Source organism: Alligator mississippiensis, chromosome 11 (assembly GCF_030867095.1).
Source record: "Alligator mississippiensis isolate rAllMis1 chromosome 11, rAllMis1, whole genome shotgun sequence".
NCBI lineage: Eukaryota > Metazoa > Chordata > Crocodylia > Alligatoridae > Alligator > Alligator mississippiensis.
The window spans coordinates 5398050-5418241 of NC_081834.1; the positions used below are offsets into that span (position 1 = coordinate 5398050).

General features: G+C 45.6%; 1 protein-coding gene across 6 annotated transcripts in view; it reads left to right on the plus strand.

The window, feature by feature from the left end:
- MEGF11 (multiple EGF like domains 11) overlaps positions 1 to 20192 on the plus strand; it is a 392338-nt gene that overhangs the window by 335146 nt on the left and 37000 nt on the right. For all 6 annotated transcript variants that reach the window (XM_059714543.1, XM_059714542.1, XM_059714540.1 and 3 more), the window contains 6 exons: positions 674 to 808; positions 6814 to 6942; positions 13905 to 14033; positions 14711 to 14839; positions 19470 to 19598; positions 19730 to 19963. In XM_059714543.1, coding sequence (XP_059570526.1) covers positions 674 to 808; positions 6814 to 6942; positions 13905 to 14033; positions 14711 to 14839; positions 19470 to 19598; positions 19730 to 19963 — 885 coding nt within the window. The remainder of the gene's footprint in view (positions 1 to 673; positions 809 to 6813; positions 6943 to 13904; positions 14034 to 14710; positions 14840 to 19469; positions 19599 to 19729; positions 19964 to 20192) is intronic.

A 20192-nucleotide genomic window follows, 5' to 3' on the forward strand; every position in this document is an offset into this window, starting at 1 on the left:
TAAAAAACAAGAGCAAATTGGACGTGGCAACTCTTGAGTCAGCTTCACATACTAGGGAATCACAGGAGGATGGAGGGAAACACATGAAGTCATTTCCACTGTCGCTTTTCTTAGTGAGCTTTAGCCACGCATTGCACCTACCTGTGGCAGTGAATCTGGTCAGTGGAGTTTCCCAACTACATTCGCTTAGGAACAAGGGCAGTGTTAGAAGAGATGCTGAGCCCTTATTCTCTGACTTCTGGCTTTTATTCACGGTGGGCAAACCCTGCGGTATTTTCAGTCTACATTAATCCTGCAATTGCCTGGGTAATGTCCACAGGTGCCTTGTGGGATTACCCAGTGCACATCTGGCAGTCTTGCATGCGATTGCCATAATTACCCTTTTAGACACACTGTGAGCCATGGACAGCTGCCACTGCTACAAGTGCACGTACAAAGTAGCTGCCCAGTCGCACATGTGTTTGGTGTCTAGTTTATGTAGAAATCAGGCACTTAGCATGGCGGTGTGATCTTAAGTGCTGGAGGTGATTCCAGATGTGTCGTATATGACTGGTTTTAGAAACGACATGGGGTCCTTTGCTATAGACAAATGCACAGACCAAGAGCATCAGTAATCCTGATTACCATGAGTCGTCTGAGCGCCACTGACTAATGATCTTTGCTTTTTCTCTAGTTTGTTCACCTGGCTTTTATGGGCACCACTGCAGTCAAGCCTGCCCTCAGTGTGTGCACAGCAGCGGGCCATGTCACCACGTGACGGGACATTGTGATTGCTTGCCTGGTTTTTTTGGTCCACTCTGCAACCAAGGTACTGACCCCCAAAATACCAGCTGGTTTCTTAAGTTTTATGTGCATGCGATCTGCAGTAAGAATGTGTATTGGCTGATTGCAAGCTTTCTGCTTTGTTTTTTTTTTTTAGCTTCAGCAGTTTAGGTCAGGAGGAACAGTATTTCACTTCACAGGCAAAATGCAAATAGATACTTAGTCATCTTTTTGTAAATACGTTGTACTCCAACATGCATAAATAAAACAGTTCTGCAGCTCTGTATTTAAGTGCGTGTAAAATGTGATGCGTGCTGTAAATATATCAGCTATTCAGTGCTTTCATTTTTCCTTCTGTTAATCTAGTGTGTCCTAAATGTGCAATGGCACTTTCATGGGTTCCTTTTAAGCATGCGGGGCACACACATCGGGTAATATAATGACCTGCATTTTCAAAGGCGGCCACTTCAACCCAAATGAACAGCTAAGTAATGCACGCCAGCCTCATTTGCAATGAATAGGACCTTGCCCTATGAAAAGTTCCATTGCAATCAGGCCTGGACTGCTAGGGGGGTACAGAAAATTTGGCACTTGAGCAGCTAAATAAAACTGGCTTGATTGTCAGAGGTGTGGAGCAACCCCGGCTCACACTAAAATCTACCTCTGACTCCCCAATGCCTTTGAAAATTGGACCTCTCTTAGTTAGCTGCTGAACTTATACACCCATGTCTTAAATGTTGGGCTCAGCTTTTCAGTCACATCCTAAGCCACCTGTGAAATCATGACAGTATTATGCAGAACCTGATTTATTGCCTGCTGCTATGAGTATTTTCTACATATAGATTTAATAGAGATTACTCTTAATGGCCACTGCCCTGGATAAGTCACAGGCCTTGTAAAAAATTGAACTGACACTTTCTAATGACCTGCTTTTCAGTGTGTTACAAATTACAGACAGGATGTATGCAAAATCATTAAATGTAGATTAAATATAACCATATGTTTTCTTTTCCCTATGCTCTCTACTCCAGTAAGCAGTATACCAATTAATGTATTAGAATGAGCATGTTTCAGCGAATTTGTCCATCTTATGTGAAAAGTTAGCCAGATTTCAAAATGCAGAGCTGGGCTAATTATCCTGTTAAGAAAGCTCTATTTTATTTTTGTTCAGCTGTTGAGTACTTCTGGTTTTACTTTGAAATGTTGATCTATCCAGCAGAATCACTTTAAAATATTCATGTCCTAATTAAAATCAATTTGTGTTGCCATTTGTCATAACCAGTTAGCATGTATTTTTTTTTGAGAAAGAAGAATGCTAATTAATGTTTTGCCTTAGAAGAAGGTGAAGCAAAGAATGCACTTTGTTCTGCCACTCGTCTCGTATTGACCCTGTTTTAGCTATAGGAGCGTTTTTCCATTGCTAGCATGCTCCCAGGGTACGCTCTGCAACATCAGAAGTTCCATGCATTGGGACTAGTTTATCTCAGAATTCAAAGCAGCAAACAACTAAGCAGCTGTTTTTTATAAATATCTTTCACAATCAGGTAGCAAATTGGGTTGATAATATGTTAGGGCTGCCAGAACACACCTGATGTCCCAGCGGGACTCACTGAGTCCCACTTCAGAGCTTTTATAACTAATTAACATCACAATCAGAGTTGTACAATCAAAGCCTCACTCGTATAGAAAGTATTATTAGCTCTCATTTTATAGAGGGATTTCAAACATGTCTTGACGCTTTTAAGAAGTGCTAGTGCTTGGTGCTCACAGCTTTAAAGGCAAGTCATCATGTTAGAGCACAACCAGGTTGCTAAAACTAATGAGAACAACCATCTCTGCAGAATAGTTCTTCTAATCTTTCTGTGTTAACATCCCCTAGTACATCATACCATTTCTCCAAGCTGGAGCAAAGACAACAGGTGATCACACAGTAGAAATCCCCCATTAGCCTCCATGCCTTTTAGCTGAAAGCGTTGCCTCTGCCTTTGTCAGCATCTGGATTAGGATCACAAGCCCATCCATGGACATTATCATTGTGTATTGCAGAGTAAATCCGAGATGTATTTTAAGTTAGACTTCTGAGAACTATTTTTTTTGTAAATAAATCCTGTTTTCACATAAGTGTTGCTATCTATTTCCATCTTAAAGATGCAGTGAAAATATTGCATTGAAGCATCCTGAATAGGAAGCATTAGGATTGAATAATGACACAGTGTATGCAAGAACACAGGTTGACAGATCATTTTAGTTTTTGTTCTTTCTCTGGTTCTTCCTTCCTATTTTTTTCTTTTGTGTTCTCTTTAGTTTTATCTCTTTTCAGTTAGAGCACTATTCTGTTTAGTGCATAATTTGAAAGTCAACTTTATCCACTCCTGGAGATAAGTCTGTAGCTAGACTGTACGCTATTGTCCTCTTTGCATTCTTAGGTTTCCGTCAGAGTAAGAGTAGAAGATGGCATATTGTATAAAAGCAAATGAATCACAGCTCAGGATTTCAATCTGCGACTGATTCACATTCAGAATAGATTGAGGTCATCTGCAGTGAATTCATATGAGAAAGTGAGAATAGTCGAAATGGCAAAAGAGTTGAATAATTCAGAGAAGTGCCTTAATCACTTTTTTGACATCACTATTATTTACAAGGATACAAGTCCAGTTCCGTCTGTTACATTCCTCACGGAGACGGACTGTGTGTTTTATCTTGTTTTGAAGAGACATCTGTTTTTGTCAAGGAGCAGAGCCAATAAGAGCCCAGCAATTCAACAGTTCATCCGTTGTGGAGAATAATACAATTACTGAGTATTACCGAGCAGAGCTTTCCATCAATTTTAATGTTAAAGATTTCCTATAATTTGGTGGGAGGTTGAAGATATACCTATCTATTAGTTTTATGCCACTGTGCCTATACTGTTATGAGATTTCCCCAGAGAACATTCAGACATAGCCTTTTACACCATCACGGGGCAAGACTCAGGAATAGTTTTGTTTGTTTTAAATTGCACAGTATCTGTTTTAGTAAAGCACATGCGTGCATATATAATACTTCTATTACAGCCCATTGATAGACATGGTTGTTATTTTTTGGTTTTAGTGCAATGGTAGCTCTCAGTTATTACAGTGATGGATGAATCAGTAGGTGGGTGCTGATTGAGAGGAGCTTAATTTTCAGCAGCAGGGCATGTACTTCATCATAGCAGTTGTCTTTCTCTAGGGCTAGGCTTATATGATGCAAATATTTGGGCTCAAAGAAGTCGCCATCTCTTTCCATTATGCACCTAGGACCTGATTCTGCAGGTTCCTGGGAGCTTTCCCCCACCCCATGTTGAACTGAGTCACTGAGGAGAGATTTTCAAATGTGTCTAAAAGATTTCGGAGCGTGGCTCACAACATCCCTGTCCAGATCACCACGTGGGATCAGATCTCTGAGCAGAATTTGCTAGTGCTATCGCATAGTTACTACTGATATCATGTTGAGGTTTGCAGGGTCTAATGCAACATTATTGTCACGTCAAACTTATATACCCTGGAAAGAACTTTAGATTTTTTCATGTGCCTAAATTAGCTCTGTGGCCAGGATCTGGGTAAAGGAGGATAGCATGTTCTAGACAAGATGCTTGCAAGCTGTCATGGCCCCAGTACGAGATGCTGGCATTCTGAGGGATAATGACTGTGTGTATTACCCTTTTACCTTAACATAAATGACAAGGTATAAAAAAGTTATCATAGGCCTCGTTTTGGTAGGATATCCCATTCTTGGGCTTGTTAAGCAGACAAGCACAGAAAATTGATGGACCAATGTACCAGGGAGTCAGAGGCTCCTGTTACTTTTTGGCAGAGGCAGCAGTAGCGATGCCCCCCAGAAAAGAGAGTGGGGAGACTGCATATTATGGACTAGCTGCAGAGGAGTAGGCAGCCAGGGACCCATAGGCTGCTAGTGTCTATTGCAGGGCTAGCTGCCCAGCAACAGTATGGTAGGGCAGAGCCCTGCTTGAGCAGTAAGGACACAGCTAAGGCAGCAAGCGTAGCAGCCACAAGCTGCCCTGGGGCTAGCTGTCAGGCACAAAAGGGAAACCCCTGTGGGTGGCTGGGGAGCCACCTAACCGGAAGAGGCAGGGCTTAGGAGGCACATACAGTCAGTGCCTGAGGGAAGATGGTCAGTTTGGCCCTGCAGGCAGCACGGAGAGGAGCTCCTGAGCAGGAGGGCTATGGGAGAACAACTGACTGATACCTGAGCTGCCCTGGAAACTGCAAGTAAGGAACTTATGGCCTGCAGGAAAGCTAAGACCTAGAATGGGGAAGAGTTTTGTTATCTAGCCAGTGGGCTTGGGTGTACGTTCTAGTTTATACCGGTGGACCGGCTGTGGCTAGAAGGGGTGATGAGGAGACCACTTTGGTGCCCAAGGGGCCCATGTCATTTCCAGTCCTGCAAGGGACCAGGCTTAAGAGACAGGCAAGCAGAAGCCTAGAGTGTTAAAGCCTAGACTAAGAAAGCCAATAGAAATGGCCTCAAGCTGAGAGGCTAGGGCCATAGCCCAACAGAGGCAGAAACCACAGCCAGGGTCCCAAAGCCCAGGAGGAGCAGGAGCTAGAGCTAAGGGCCCAGAGCCCAAGAGGGATGAGACAGAGGCTCAGTCCCAGGATCTGAAGTTCAGAACAGTGGGCTTGGGCTGTGGACCTGGGGAGAGGGAAGGGGTGGAAGCCAGGAAGCCCGAGGCCTCAACAAGGGTGTGGAGGCCTGGAGAGGCCTGACAGTAACATCTGCAAGGCATGGGCCTTACTGAATGTGTGGAAGCAGGCAGCTAATTCAGCCCTTAAGGCAACAAGTGCCCCGGGCATACTAACAGGCCAAGAAGACCCACTTAACACTTGAGGGCAGGATTGGGACCAGTGCGATCCAGGAAGGGACTGCTAGCTGAAGGAAGGACGAGGGCCCATGCTAGGACCCTTGGGCATCCTCTCTTTTCATAATCCAATTATTACAACAAAGGCGTGGCAGGAAGGAGGAAAGGGAGGGCACCCTAGGATCTGTAGCAGAGCAGGAGTCACATAGCTGCCCCTAAGGCCCGATCCTGTTACAGTCAGTAACTTCAAGTGCTCTGTGTAAGATGCGTCCTGTTGCTCTTCTTCCAGCCCTACTTTCCTATGATCCAATGTTAGACAGACCCTTGGCTGGGCTGGCTTAGTCACGGATGATCCTGCCTTGAGCAAAGGGCTGCACTGGATGACCCTTCCAGCCTACTTTCCTGTGGTGCTATGCTCCTTTTTGGTGTTCCATCACAGAACACTTGCAGCAGATGCAGGGGAGGTGTGGTTAGCTCCTTAACATGGCTTCCAGCGATCCTTACTCCATGTTCTCGGATATCAGTGCAAATAAGTATAGTCATCTCCTTGGCTGCTTCCCACTGTTTTGCTACCCACCACCAGGAAGGATGTTATTTTCTGCTAAAACGTTCCTGCCTTTATCTTTGTCCCTTGATCTTCTAAGTTATCCACTTCACACCTCACATATCTCCTCACACCTTGCAGCACCATTCAAGCAATTGAATAAGCACCCTATTTGAGAATCATTGTGCTATATGCTGCCCTGCTCTGAGCTCCTTCAACTTATTGTCCTGGTACCAACATGCCTCAGGCTGCTTCCTTCCCATTCTTCCTCTAACTTTCAGTTACTGTGATCTTAGCAATTACTTGTAACTGTACCAGGTACCATATTTTCAATCAGAAACATTTATCTCCTTGAATGTTTTACAATGAAAATGTTACCAACCAAAATGGATTCAGAATCACAGGGAAGTGGGATGGGAAGGGGCCTTGGGAGGTCATCTAGGCCAGCCCCCTACTCAAGGAGAGATCATCCCTATCTAAGCCATCAGTGACAAGTGTCCATTTAACCTATTTGCTTTTCTGCCTTTTAGGTTTTTCAAGTATGAGTTGTACCCATGTGGCTCAAGCTGTTTGTCATGTAGGAAAAATATTATTATAGATGCCAATTCCTGTCACTTCCTAATGCTCATAATGAACAGGTTGTGTCAACTGTCTTGTATTTCCACAGTGTGTCCCAGTGGAAAATATGGGAAGAACTGTGCTGAAATCTGTCAGTGTACCAACAACGGGACTTGCAACCCTATCGATGGATCTTGTCAGTGCTTTCCGGGCTGGATAGGCAAAGACTGCTCTCAGAGTAAGCAAGATATTCTCCACTGTTACATTTGCAATTGAAAATACCATTTTTTTTCCTTTTGAGCCTTCTAATGCTTTAAAATTAAGGACAAAATGATCAATTTCCAGGGAATTCCCTTAAGTGTTAGTGCAGCCAGTGCTTCACTCTCTTTATAGCTTATTTCTTTTAATTAATCTATGTTAGCTTTGGCCTGAATTAGTTTCTGCATTTGGAATTTGCACAGGCGGTTACTATCTTCTATTACAGTAAAGTGAGGTCACCAGCTTTTATCCGAGAAGAAAGATCTGCACTGCCTTTTAATTTCTAGTTGAAGTTCTTTTTTTTTTTAATCACTTTCTTTCAGTTCTTACATTAGAAATTATTAACCAGTAAATGTTTTCCTGGCCCAGACACATAGAGTTGAGAAATTAAGAAGATGATATATTTCTATTAAATTTAATTTAATTGTATAAGTCAGTGTGGGTTTGGAGGGATACATGGTATCTTTTTGAAAATTGCCCAGGTAAAAAGATTGGCATTGGCAATCCCAACGTGTCGTTTCCTGAAAGCGTTCCTTAATTGAAGATAGATCACAGAGGGAAGCAATATCCTATCATTCAGAAATGTTACTTCATATTCAGGATACAACTAGCATATTAGATGGCATTCATAGTAAAATATATTAAACTTGCAGTGATAAAGTAGGAATCGGATAAAAACAGACAGCTGTAATTTTGCTTTTATTGTGTGTCTTCCACAGACAGAATATTGCTGTCACTCAAAAAAAATTTTTTTAAAGCATCCAATTCCACCAATTGCTCATTATGTTTAGCCATGTAATTGGGAAATTACTGTTTGTTTCTGTTAACCTTGGGGAAAAAATGGAGTTCTCACTGGCTGCCAGGAAGACTGACCAGTTCTGTAGCAACAAGTTCCTGTAGAGGCAGAAGGAAGATGGTCCGAGCTACTTCATGCTTTGGACTGACAAAGCATATTGAAGTAAACTTGGGTTCACAAAAGTTTGTACTCCCTGTATATATCACGTTTAGTTAATCTATAAAAGTGTGTATCTACCCTGCCTTCTGACTGACTTCAGACTAGCGTGGCTAGCTACCTCTCAAAGCATACTGTCATGATTCTGACAGTCTCCCCAGGGTTGCCCCTTCCTGGAGAAAGTGTGAGGGCTACTGATGTGACCGGAGCCTAGTGCCAACCAGTGCTGGATAGACAGTAGGGACAGTATTTGATTCAGATTCGGATTTGGCCCGATTTGGGGGACAGTGATTCTATTTGCTGATTCAGATCAGTGTCCTGATTCAATTAGGCTGAATCTGAAGATTCGATTCTGATTCAGAGAATCAGCGATTTGGCCATAGACACAGCTTTATATGTTTTGTCTACCTACCTTGAGGTAGCAGGTGCGGCTCGTGAATGTTGAGTGGGGCAGATGGAGTGTCCCACGGGAGCATGGGAGTGTCCCCTGTGCGCTCAGTGGCGGACTCAGAAGTGGACCAGAAGTATTTCCAGGTCCGCCGCCAAGCGTGCAGGGGACCCCCACCGCCTGCACCCCCTGGCTCGGTGATCGGCCACGGAGAGGACCCCGGGTGCTCCACCAGACCCAGAAGGCACTAGTAGCTGAGCCAGGGGGTGGGGGGATCCCTGCACACTCAGCGATGGATCCGGAAGTGGACCAGAAGTACTTCCAGTTCACTTCTGGGTCCGCCGCCAAGCATGCGGGGGAGCCCCCTGCGCTCCCGTGGGACGCTCCGTCCACCCCACCATCTCAGCATTCATGAGCCATGGCTGGTACCTCGAGGTATGTAGAAAAAACATATAAAGCTGTGTCTACAGCCGAATCATTGAATCTCTCCGAATCGATTTGGAGGCTTCCGATTCGATTTGGAGAGATTAATGAGTGTCCCGATTCGATTAGGATTCAGAGATTCAGCCACCAAATTACGCTGAATCGCCTCTGAATTAAATCAGAGACTGAAGCTTCACACAGCCCTAGTAGACACATGTTCCAGGGCCTGTATTGCTTTCCCTAGATTGGCCCTGCCAAACACCAAGGGTCCTGTAGGTGAGAGGGGGAGCTACAAAGGAGATGACTGGGGCTTCTTGATGCCAGCTCTAGAGAAGTTAGGGAATCCTGTTAATACCCTTGTGCAGTCAGTGTAGCCAGAAGGGCTCACCTCTGGTTCTAGGGTGCCTGCTTTGGACCTAATCCCATCTGAACTCACATCTACAAGCTCCATGACCTTTCCTGGGATTCAGCCCATGGCAAAGATTTCTCTGCGTGTCTGGACTGACTTACATCTGTCACATGCTAGGAATGAGCATTTACCTACAGAGCTGGAGCCAAAGGTATTTCATACTTCAGCTAGCACACAAAGATTTATGTACAGGATATGTGGCTTACTTCATATACCCATATATCAAGTTTATTCCTAGAATCTACTTACAAAAGCTCATGCTTTTCTGAACTGGTTAGTCTCTGAGGTGCCACACTTCCCTACCTTCTGCCTCACTTTAAACTAAAATAGCTAATGAGCTCTGTCTATACCCTGAAACATCTACCAGGTCCTCTGGTCACAAACTGAGCACCCCAAACATTAAAAGGGACTGTATTCCCTGCTCATACAAGTCCAAATGGAAATATTCACTCTCTATATTTAGGTTTCCTATGAACTATGTTTTGCCTTATGAATTGATATGTTCAACATGAAATCATAGAAAGTGATTATTTTTTAAAAACCGTCCAGAATATAGGTGCTTCACTGATACGCTGTATCATTTAGGATGCTCACACCTGGCACTAACAATTGTGGAAGTTAGTCCAGCAATATCCTGGACATGAGAACTTTGTCTGCTTTGAAAGAACTATTAAGATAGCACCTGTTGAAATATGTACCAGACCTGAAGATCTTAATTCAGCTATGAGTCCTCATCAATGTAAATAATCTGATTGTGTGGTTTTAAATTTGCAGTGATATTAAAGGTCCTTTGCATTATTTTCACAATGCGAATAGTGCTCTCTAGTTCAAACTACTTCAGTAAGGAAAATTAAATTACTTTCATGTCTTAAAAACCCATCTAAATTGACTCTGCAGATAATGCCACCACGCAGTAAGATTGAATAGAACAATCAGGGCAATTGACTAGTTAGCTCAGGTGCCTGCACACGAATGCACTGAGCCTGGGAAACAAGCAGGAGGAACTGGAAGTCCTTGCACAATCACGGAGCTATGACACGATTGGAATAACAGAGGCTTGGTGGGAGCTCGCATGACTGGAGCACTGTCATGGATGGGCACAAACGGTTCAGGAAGGACAGGCAGGAGAGAAGAGGAGGAGGAGTTGCATATGATTTTGCATTTTGACACAAAACTGTGGGGAGAAGTGGACGTGCCGGAGGGCATGGAACAGCTACAAGCAGACCTGGACAGGTTGGACACTTGGGCAGAAAACAGTCCTAGTGGACTCCAAGATGAACATGAGTCGGCAGTGTGATGAAGCTAATGGCACTTTATCGTGCATCAGCAGATGCATGACAAACAGATCCAAGGAGGTGATACTTCCCCTCTGTCGGGCGCTGGTCAGACCGCAGTTGGAGTACTGTGTGCATTTCTGGGCGCCACACTTCAAGAGGGATGTGAATAACCTGGAGAGGGTCCAGAGAAGGGCCACTCGTATGGTCAAGGGCCTGCAGGCCAAGCCCTACGAGGAGAGACTGGGGCACCTGGACCTTTTCAGCCTCCGCAAGAGAAGGTTGAGAGGCGACCTTGTGGCTGCCTATAAGTTCATCACGGGGGCACAGAAGGGAATTGGTGAGGATTTATTCACCAAGGCGCCCCCGGGGGTTACAAGAAACAATGGCCACAAGCTAGCAGAGAGCAGATTCAGACTGGACATTAGGAAGAACTTCTTCACAGTTTGAGTGGCCAGGGTCTGGAACGGGCTCCCAAGGGAGGTGGTGCTCTCCCCTACCCTGGGGGTCTTCAAGAGGAAGTTAGATAGGCATCTAGCTGGGGTCATCTAAACCCAGCACTCTTTCCTGCCTATGCAGGGGGTCGGACTCGATGATCTATTGAGGTCCCTTCTGACCCTAACATCTATGAATCTATGATCACTCAGAGTTGCAGTAAGAAATTAGAGATAGGCCTGTTGAGAGTCTCGGTTAGGGTCAGAGGGGAGAGCAACAAGGGTGATGTCGTGGCAGGGTCTGCTGTAGACCACCAGACCAGGAGGAAGTGGTGGATGAGGCTTTCTTCAAACAGCTAGTGGAAGTTTCCTGATCGCAGGCCCTGGTTCTCATGTGGGATCTCAGTCCCCCTGACATCTGCTGGGAGGGCAATACAGCAGTGTGCAGGCGATCCAGGAAGGTTTTGGAGAGTGTGCGGGACAACGTCCTGGTGCAAGTGCTGGAGCGGCCAACAAGGGGCCATGCTCTCCTCACCTCCTGCTCACAAACAGGGAAGAATTGGTGGGGAATGTAGGAGTAGATGGCAACTTGGGCAGCAGCGACCATGATATGACTGAGTTCAGGATCCTGAAGAAAGGAAGGAAGAGAGCAGCAGAGTAAGGACCGTGGACTTCAGAAAAGCAGAGTTCGCCTCGCTCAGGGAACTCATGGGCAGGATCCCCTGGGAAGCCAGAGTCGTCCAGGAGAGCTGGTTGTACTTCACAGAAGTCTTACTGAGAGTAACAACCATCCCGATGCGCAGGAAGACTAGCAAGTATGGCAGAAGACCAGCTTGGCTGATCAGGGAACTCTTCAGTAAACTAAATCACAAAAAGGAAGCTTATAAAAAGTGGAAACTTGGACAAATAACTAGGGAAGAATATAAGAACATTGCTGGGGCATGCAGGGATGAAGTCAGTAAGGCCAAAGCGCAATTGGAGTTGCAGCTAGCAAGGGATGTGAAGGGGAACAAGAAGGGCTATACAAGTATGTCGGTAGCAAGAGGAGGATCAGGGGAAGTGTGGGTCCCTTACTGAATGGGGAGACAGCTTGGTGACAGAGGATGTAGAAAAGGCTGAAGTGCTCAGTGCCTTTTTTGCCTCAGCCTTCGCAGGCAAGGGCAGCTCCCAGATACTGCACTGGGCAGCACAGTTCGGGGAGGAGGAGAGCAGCCCTCAGTGGTGAAAGAACAGGTTAGGGACTACTTAGAAAAGCTGGACATGTACAAGTCCATGGGGCCGAATGGGATGCCCCCAAGGGTGCTGATGGAGTTGACTGATGTGATTGCAGAGCTATTGATCATCATCTTTGAAAACTCGTGGCTATCAGAAGAGGTCCCAGATGGTTGGAAAAGGGCAAACACAGTGCCCATATTTAAGAAAGGGAAAAAGGAGAATTGAGGGAACTACAGACCAGTCAGCCTCACCTCAGTCCCTGGAAAAATCATGGAGCAGATCTTCAAGGAATCCATTTGTAAGCACTTGGAGGAGAAGAAGGTGATTAGGAGCAGTCAGCATGGATTCACCAGGGGCAAGTCATGCCTGACCAACCTGATCGCCTTCTAGGATGAGGTGACTGGCTCTGTGGATGTGGGGAGACCAGTGGATGTGATGTACCTCCATTTTAGCAAGGTGTTTGATACAGTGTCTCGCAACATTGTCACAGGCAAGCTAAGGAAGTACGGGCTGGATGAATGGACTGTAAAGTGGATAGAAAACTGGCTGCAGCATCGGGCTCAGAGGGTAGTAATCAATAGCTCGATGTTTAGTTGGCAGCCAGTATCAAGTGGAGTGCCCCAGGGTCAGTCCTGGGGCTGGTTTTGTTCAATGTCTTCATCAACGATGTGGAAGATGGCACAGAGCGCATCTGCAGCAAGTTGGCAGATGACACCAACCTGGGGGGAGTAGTAGATAGGCTGGAGGGCAGGGCTAGGATTCAGAGTGAGCTAGACAAATCGGAGGATTGGGCCAAAAGAAGTCTGATGAGGACAGGGACAAGTGCAAAGTCCTGCACTTAGGATGGAACAGTCCCATGCACAAGTACAGGCTGGGGGCTGTTGGGCTGGGCAGCAGCTCTGCAAAAAAGGACCTGGGGGTTACAATAGACAGTAAAGTGAATAGGAGCCAGCAGCGTGTCCTTGTTGCCAAGAAGGCTAATGGCATCCTGGGCTGCATAGGTAGGAGCGTTCCCAGCAGGTCGAGGGCAGCGACTCTTCCCCGCTATTCAGCACTGGGGAGGCCACATCTGGAGTCCTGTGTCCAGTTTTGTGTGCCCCACTATAGAACAGATGTGGACACATTGGAGAGAGTCCAGCGGAGGGCAATGAAAATGGTTGGGGGCTGGGGGACAGGACTGGTGAGGAGAGGCTGAGGGAACTGGGCTGATTGAGTCTGGGGAAGAGAAGACCAAGAAGGGATTTAACAGCAGCCTTCACCTCCCTGCAGGGGGTTTCAAAAGAGGATGGATCTGGACCGTTCTCAGTGGTGGCAGATGACAGAACAAAGAGCAATGGTTTCAAGTTGCAGCAAGGGAAGTGTAGGTTAGATATTAGGAAAAATGTTATCACAAGGAGGGTAGTAAACACTGGAACGAGTTACCCAGAGAGGTGGTGGAAGCTCCATCCTTGGAGGTTTTCAAAACCTGGGTAGGCAAAGCCTTGGCTGGGATGATGTAGTTGGGGCTGGGCCTGCTTCGAGTAGGGGGTTGGACTAGATGTGACCTCTTGATGTCCCTTCCAACCCTCATTTTCTATGATTCTGTGATTTAATGCTGTCTGGGTTACTACATAGACAGCCCACCTATGAGTCAAAGACCCAGTCCTGTATAGTAATCTTCATGGGCGAAGTATGGCACTGCAGTGGTGTCAGGGGACTCTCTACACAGGTATAGAGTCCCCCTGACAGTACAGATGATTGCAGGACCCTGTATAAAGCTGGCAAGCACTGCCGTTGTCACTGCTTAACAAAACTAACAAGCTTCTGTTTGGTTGAGGTGTTGATTATGATCTCTCTTTGTTTTGTAGCGTGTCCCGTTGGGTTTTGGGGTCCAGATTGCTTTCACACATGCAGCTGCCACAATGGAGCAATGTGCAGTCCTCATGATGGAGAATGTAGATGTACTCACGGTTGGACTGGACTCTACTGTACTCAGCGTAAGCCGTTTAGAAACTTTATTCTACAGTGGGTGAGTCTGTCAAAGTGTGTGCTGCTACCTTGTGCGTGTTCATGGTATTGCAGCCCTGTGTAGAGAATCACTTTACTATGGAGAAATCGGTCCTGAAGATACTGGAGGCGCTTATTGAAAGGGAACCAACCACGTAGGGTTTTTTATTCCTTTTCATATTTGTACAAGTTGTACATAAACCTCTACACCTCAGCATCAAGGGCTTGGTCTAGAAAAAGCACAGGAGGTTTCTTTTCCTTCTGAGACCACATTTTCTGGCCTTGTGCAGGGCCCTACAAAAAAGAATGCAGAACTGTGGAATACACTCAGGAAGACCCTTTTTTCCCCAATAATTCATTGCCCTGCCACCTTTAAGACAGTTTTTTTTTCTGTAACCATAATCTCTGGCTCCTTGAAAGTACAGCTTATATAGGCAGGTCAGGTGTTTCCTTTCAGACAATTAAGAGGCCATTTAGAAAGATGTGAGAAAAGCTTCTTCAAGGAAGTTGTAGAATCTTTTCTGCATTTTGATCATCAAATAAAAAATGAATGTACAGAGGCTGAGGGCACGTATAACTTGAAGTCTTCTATGTTTTGTATTTTTAATGCTGCTGCGATAAGGTTCCAGTGTATCTCCTAGCCTTTCCTTGTTCTGATTTGTGACAGGTTGTCCAGCAGCCTTTTATGGAAAAAACTGTGCCAATGTCTGCCAGTGCCAGAATGGAGCGGATTGTGACCACATCACTGGGCAGTGCACTTGCAGAACTGGATTTACTGGCAAACAGTGTGAGCAAAGTAAGTAGCTGCATTTCTCCATTTACCGTTTTGTCTTTCATTTCCTTGGCAATTCCTGGTGGAAACAGACATCCGCTGGTAACAATTCAGCTTCAAGGAGGTTTCCTAGAATGGGCGTAGTCTGTAAATGCCTTTGAAGCTGGCAATGATTCAGGCTGATCGCTCATCTTCTCTTCAACGTGTGCTGTTGTGTGTCTGGTCTAAAGGGACAGGACCCATGTTTGCCACCCAGGTAGACGTTCACACTAAATGCATCGTGAGCTAGGAATTCATCAATGCCAGTGCAGGATGGAGTGTGTTCCCAGTGAGAGGATGCTCAGAAATTACAACAGGTGCTGCACTTGAACCAGTCAGACATTTCAACCTGACTTGAGCGAGTTCCTTTACTTTACTGGAACTCTTCAGACCATTCAGTGTAAAGGTGGGAACAGCGGCATGGAAAAAGGGTGTGTTGGAGAAGGGCTGGCAGAATCGTGCCCAGGAAGCAGCTATGGGCATTTCCTTACAACCATGTTGTATATGTTTGCAGCCTTGCAGCCAGCTAGACATGGTTTTCAACTGAGTACCCAGAGCAGAATGCTGCACACCTGTTAACACAAATGAAACTGGTGGGGCACATTGTCAAAGGCCCAAGCAGCAGCGGCATCTGTGTTTGAGTAGGCAAATTGGCTGGTCAGGCAGGCCATCAGGAAGCTACGTGTACAGACATGGGGTGCTGCGTGTCCAGTAGCTCTGCACTGGTTGTGCTTGGTATTTCCTGACCTTTTGGGCACGTGCAGCATGCTGCAGTTCATAGCCCCGATTTCCAAGGCACATCAGGATGTCAGAACAAAGTCCTGTTAATAAACCTTGGTCAGAAGCTTTCTACACTGTTGCTAATGCCCTCAGGGCACCAAAATCACATTAAAATACCTTAAGAAACAGGAGGAAATTGTTTTCCATTTATCTCCCTGTCTGACTTCCCAGGGGATTCCTGGAACTCACAGCCCCTTCCCATTGAAACATTTCACCCACCAGGCTTAGGACCACAGAACCGTGGGACTGGCAGAGACTTCAAGGGGAATCTCATCCATGGTCTTGCCTACATGCAGTCTTCTCTGTCTCTGGAAGTGCAGGGAGTTTTTTGAAAGGCAAAAATAGTGCAGCACCAGCTTCACATGGCTGGTTGGTGGGAACTAGGCCCCTTGTGCCTTTCTAGGCTTTTGAAGGTCTTCCCTACCTCATCAGCCACCAGTGCTGCCGTTGGGGTCGGGATGTACCTTATAGACTAGTTTAATCAGAGATGCACAAGCTTTCAGGAGCAACAGCTAGCTCACCTAGCATCTGATGAAATGAGCACTTGCTCACGAAAGCTTATGCACCTCTGGTTCAGTTAGTCTACAAGGTGTATCTCTACCCTGCCTTCTGCCTGACTTCACACTAACAGGGCTAACTACCTCTGCAGTTATGGTGTGTTCTTTTTTCACTGCTAGGGGGGACCTCATACCACGTCAGTACTGCCCAGGGGTGGGGGCCTCAGCCCTGCCATGAGCTCAGTCCCTTGAGGTTCCCCTCAGACTTGCAGAATTGATATGGTATCACCAGGCAGAGCCTTTAGGGGCCAGAACCACAGACACAGCCTTCAGAAAGAGGTGATGTGTGACCTGCACCACCCCACAAGTAACCTTTGGTGGAGGCGTAGCTCAGAAGCCCCCCCTACTTCCAAGAGTTAGTCATTAGCTCCCAGTGCATATTTTACCGCACAATTACTGCAGCCAAGAACACGGTGTAGAGACCAGAGCTGGCGCTCTGCCCATTCTCTGCCCACGTGCTCCAGGGGGGGGAGCAAGGAGTCTTCAAGCCTGGCTGCAAGGTCTGAGCTGCCCACAGAAGGGGCATAGGGGACCTTTGCTCCTTAGCCCGGGTCAGGACATCACCTGCAGTGATGTGCTGCTGCTGTTTTTGCTGTGCAACGTGTCAGGCTTTTCACTGCAAATGGATCAGCAGGCAAGAACTTAGCATCAGCGAAGGGGGTGGAGGGCACGGCATTTGGGGAAAGATGTGCATTTAACTGGCATTGTGAGGGATTGTTTAACAACGGACTCCAATTACCTCGCAAGGAGACTGGCAGACGTTATTGTGAGTGCTGTCAGGTGCCTGCTGGCATATTTAACACCCTGTGCTAAACAGCTTCTTGGAGCAGCAAACAATCGGCTGCTGGAAACTGGAAGGGTTGGAGCTGAATAATTACCCACTTGTCTAATACAGTAAATCAGGAGAGAATTCCCTCACGTTTATTTGAATTGCAGCTCACCTTCTCGCAGCATTGGCCCCCGTGGTTTTCTCTGCTTGCACCCGGGTGAAGCCATAATATGTCATATTATTCTCAAATTGGGAGTCCCCTCCATCTCAGGCTCCTCAGTATGTCTGAGCCCTCTTCAGCCTTTTGGATGTTTGCATGGATATTCATGAGATGCAGGACCCCACGCTCTGAATGCGCAGACAGGGACTGGTCCTGGCTGTGTGTCCATGGGCCTGGCTTGCGTGCTCAGTTCTGGACAGTGCATGCAGTCATCGTAACTGTATACAAATGACTGATTAATACATTAGCTGTTCATTTGTACACACACTTATGGCAACTGCCCACTTAATAGGACATTTTCTCCTGGAATAGACTAACAGGCTGTTAGCCCAGTATCTTTTCCCCAGTATGGCCTAGTACCAGGTTTTGCACAGGAAGGTATAGGAGGCATTTAGGATGTCTATATCTGTGCTCCGGGGGTGGGGGAGGGAAGGACATTTTAATTACAGTAGCTCCTGGACAGCTGCTCTAATTCAAATGCCACAGCATCACACATATTCAGCATCCTGCATTTCAAAATGGCCATGGGGGCGCTTAATGAGTTTTAGTTAAAGCTCCCCCATCACCATTTTGACACGTGGGAGGCTGGGTACACACGATGCTGCAGCACGGTGGGGCGTTCTAATTAGAACGTTCCAGTGGACTCAGTTAATTAGAACACGTCGAAGCATGGGCATAGGCACCCGTAGACAATAACCTGCTTTCACATTAGCGTTTCACCTGTCTATGTCAAGTAGAGCAGGGTTGGCCAACCTGTGGCATGCACAGCCTGTGTGTGGCATGTGGCAAATCAAGAAGGGGACAGGCAAGACATAGCACATAGGGCAGGGAGCCCAGGGCAAGGTGCAAAAAGAGCAGCAGATTGGACAGAGGAAGGGGATCGGAGTGGCGCTTGGGGTGGGTGTGAAGTCAGGTTTTGGCATGCCTACCAAAAAGATTGGCCCCCTAAATCATTAGAGCATGTGTATGCCCTGAAACCTAAGGGTTCTTGTCCCTTCCAAAGCCCTCTTGTTAGTTAGTTCTGCTATACACTGTTATGACTCTGGGGCTCTCCTTTATCCATGCAGAGGTCTAAATCTCTGAATCCTGCTTGGGCCAGTCATCAAAGCTGTGTGTGAAGGTGAAGCACACAAATGCTACTACTTTTCTAGTGATGAAATGCTGAAAACTGAGGCCACAAATGTCCCGTGTTTTAAATTGACTGCAGGTTAATATAAGCATGAGTGCTAATTAGCACCATTTTATTATTTCTCATTGAGGAAATGGCATGCATAATGAGAGAGAGAGACAGTTTTATAACTTACTGAAAGTATTGCAAATCATTGTACAGATGCTGGTTAAAATGAGTTACTTAATATGAACACTTGACTACTGGAAGTTACTTATTGAAGGTTGGCATTGGGTGGGTATTACCATGCTATGCAAACCCTCTGTAATAAAATACAGGAAGTCGCATCTTCAAACCAGCAACATTTATTATGAAGAAACGTAGCAAGTGAGTCTGCATTCAATAACGCGCTTTCCCTATAGAAAGTGGTAAGAAATGCCAGAACTTGTTTATGGCTTTTCTTTCAATTTGTTATTGAATGTTGCCCGAGGAAGCATAATAAGCTGCCTACAGATTTATTGTAATAGGCCATCATGGTAATTGTATGAATAAATTTTTCAGTTGGACATTCAATCATTTTGTCTGTGATAGAAATACAGGAAGCCTGATATTGTATAAGCCAAGCAAACCAAGCCATTCAGATGCTCAATTTTGTAATTCCATCTACATTATTATGTTCATCTTTTGGTATTAGTGAGGATAATTATAAATACATGTGCTCTCTGTTTAGTAAAAATCCATTGGGTCCCTCTAAATATACACTAAAAATTACATTTGCAACCCGTATGGAAAGGTTCTGCAGAATTAATGAAGAGTGATAACCTCTCTTTAGAAGACACAAAACATCTTCTGAAAGTCTGTGGAATGGACCTCAGTCTCTATTAAATCCTGTAGCCTATTACGATAATTGCCTGGGATCATTTTTAATTCCTGTAGAACCAGATTGGTTTCATCCATATAAAGTCCTACAAGACTTTTCCAGAAGGGACATTACAACCCAAAGAGCACACCCACAATTAATACAAGCATGTTTAACATGTTCAGGTGAACATTCTGGATAAAATCCTGCCCCCTGCTGAAGTCAAGGAGAATGTTGCCATTGACTTTAACAGAACAAGGATTTCATCTTCTCTTGATAAAAGTTGTAAGAAGTTCTCCAACTCCTTGGTTTGCCTTTGCAGAGTGCCCACCTGGAACGTTTGGCTATGGTTGCAAACAGCTGTGCGAATGTATGAACAATGCGACGTGTGATCACGTCACAGGAACCTGCTACTGCAGCCCAGGCTTCAAAGGGATCAGGTGTGATCAAGGTACGGGGAAATTCTGTGTGCTTTAGAGGGGGGTTTCCCCCCCTTTACAATGATGTTCTTGCTGAAAAGAAATCTTTGAAAGATGAATTGTGCCATTCAATTTACAGTGTGTTATGAATTACTTTTAACAGCGGCTCTTATGATGGAAGAATTAAATCCCTATACTAAAATTAGCCCTGCTCTTGGATCAGAGAGGCATTCAGTGGGAGCAATCATTGGAATTATTATTCTCCTTCTAATTATTATGGTCTTGCTGGCACTGTTTGTGTGGTATCGACGGAAACAGAAGGAGAAGGGGCATGAAATGCCAAGTGTATCTTACACTCCAGCCATGAGGATGACTAATACAGATTACTCACTTTCTGGTAAGGGTCTTTTTATGTTAATCGAATGTGCATTCACATCACTGCATGTAGGGAAAAGAATGAGCTTCTGTTATGTATAATGTGCAACATTTAGCTACAGAAAAAATTACACCTACATTCTTCCCCCAAATGTGGTGGTCTTCAGCCGGGATTGGGAATGCAAACCTAACACAAAGCTGATATAACCTGCCCTGTGCATGGGAGATCAAGTACCATATTCTGCCAGATG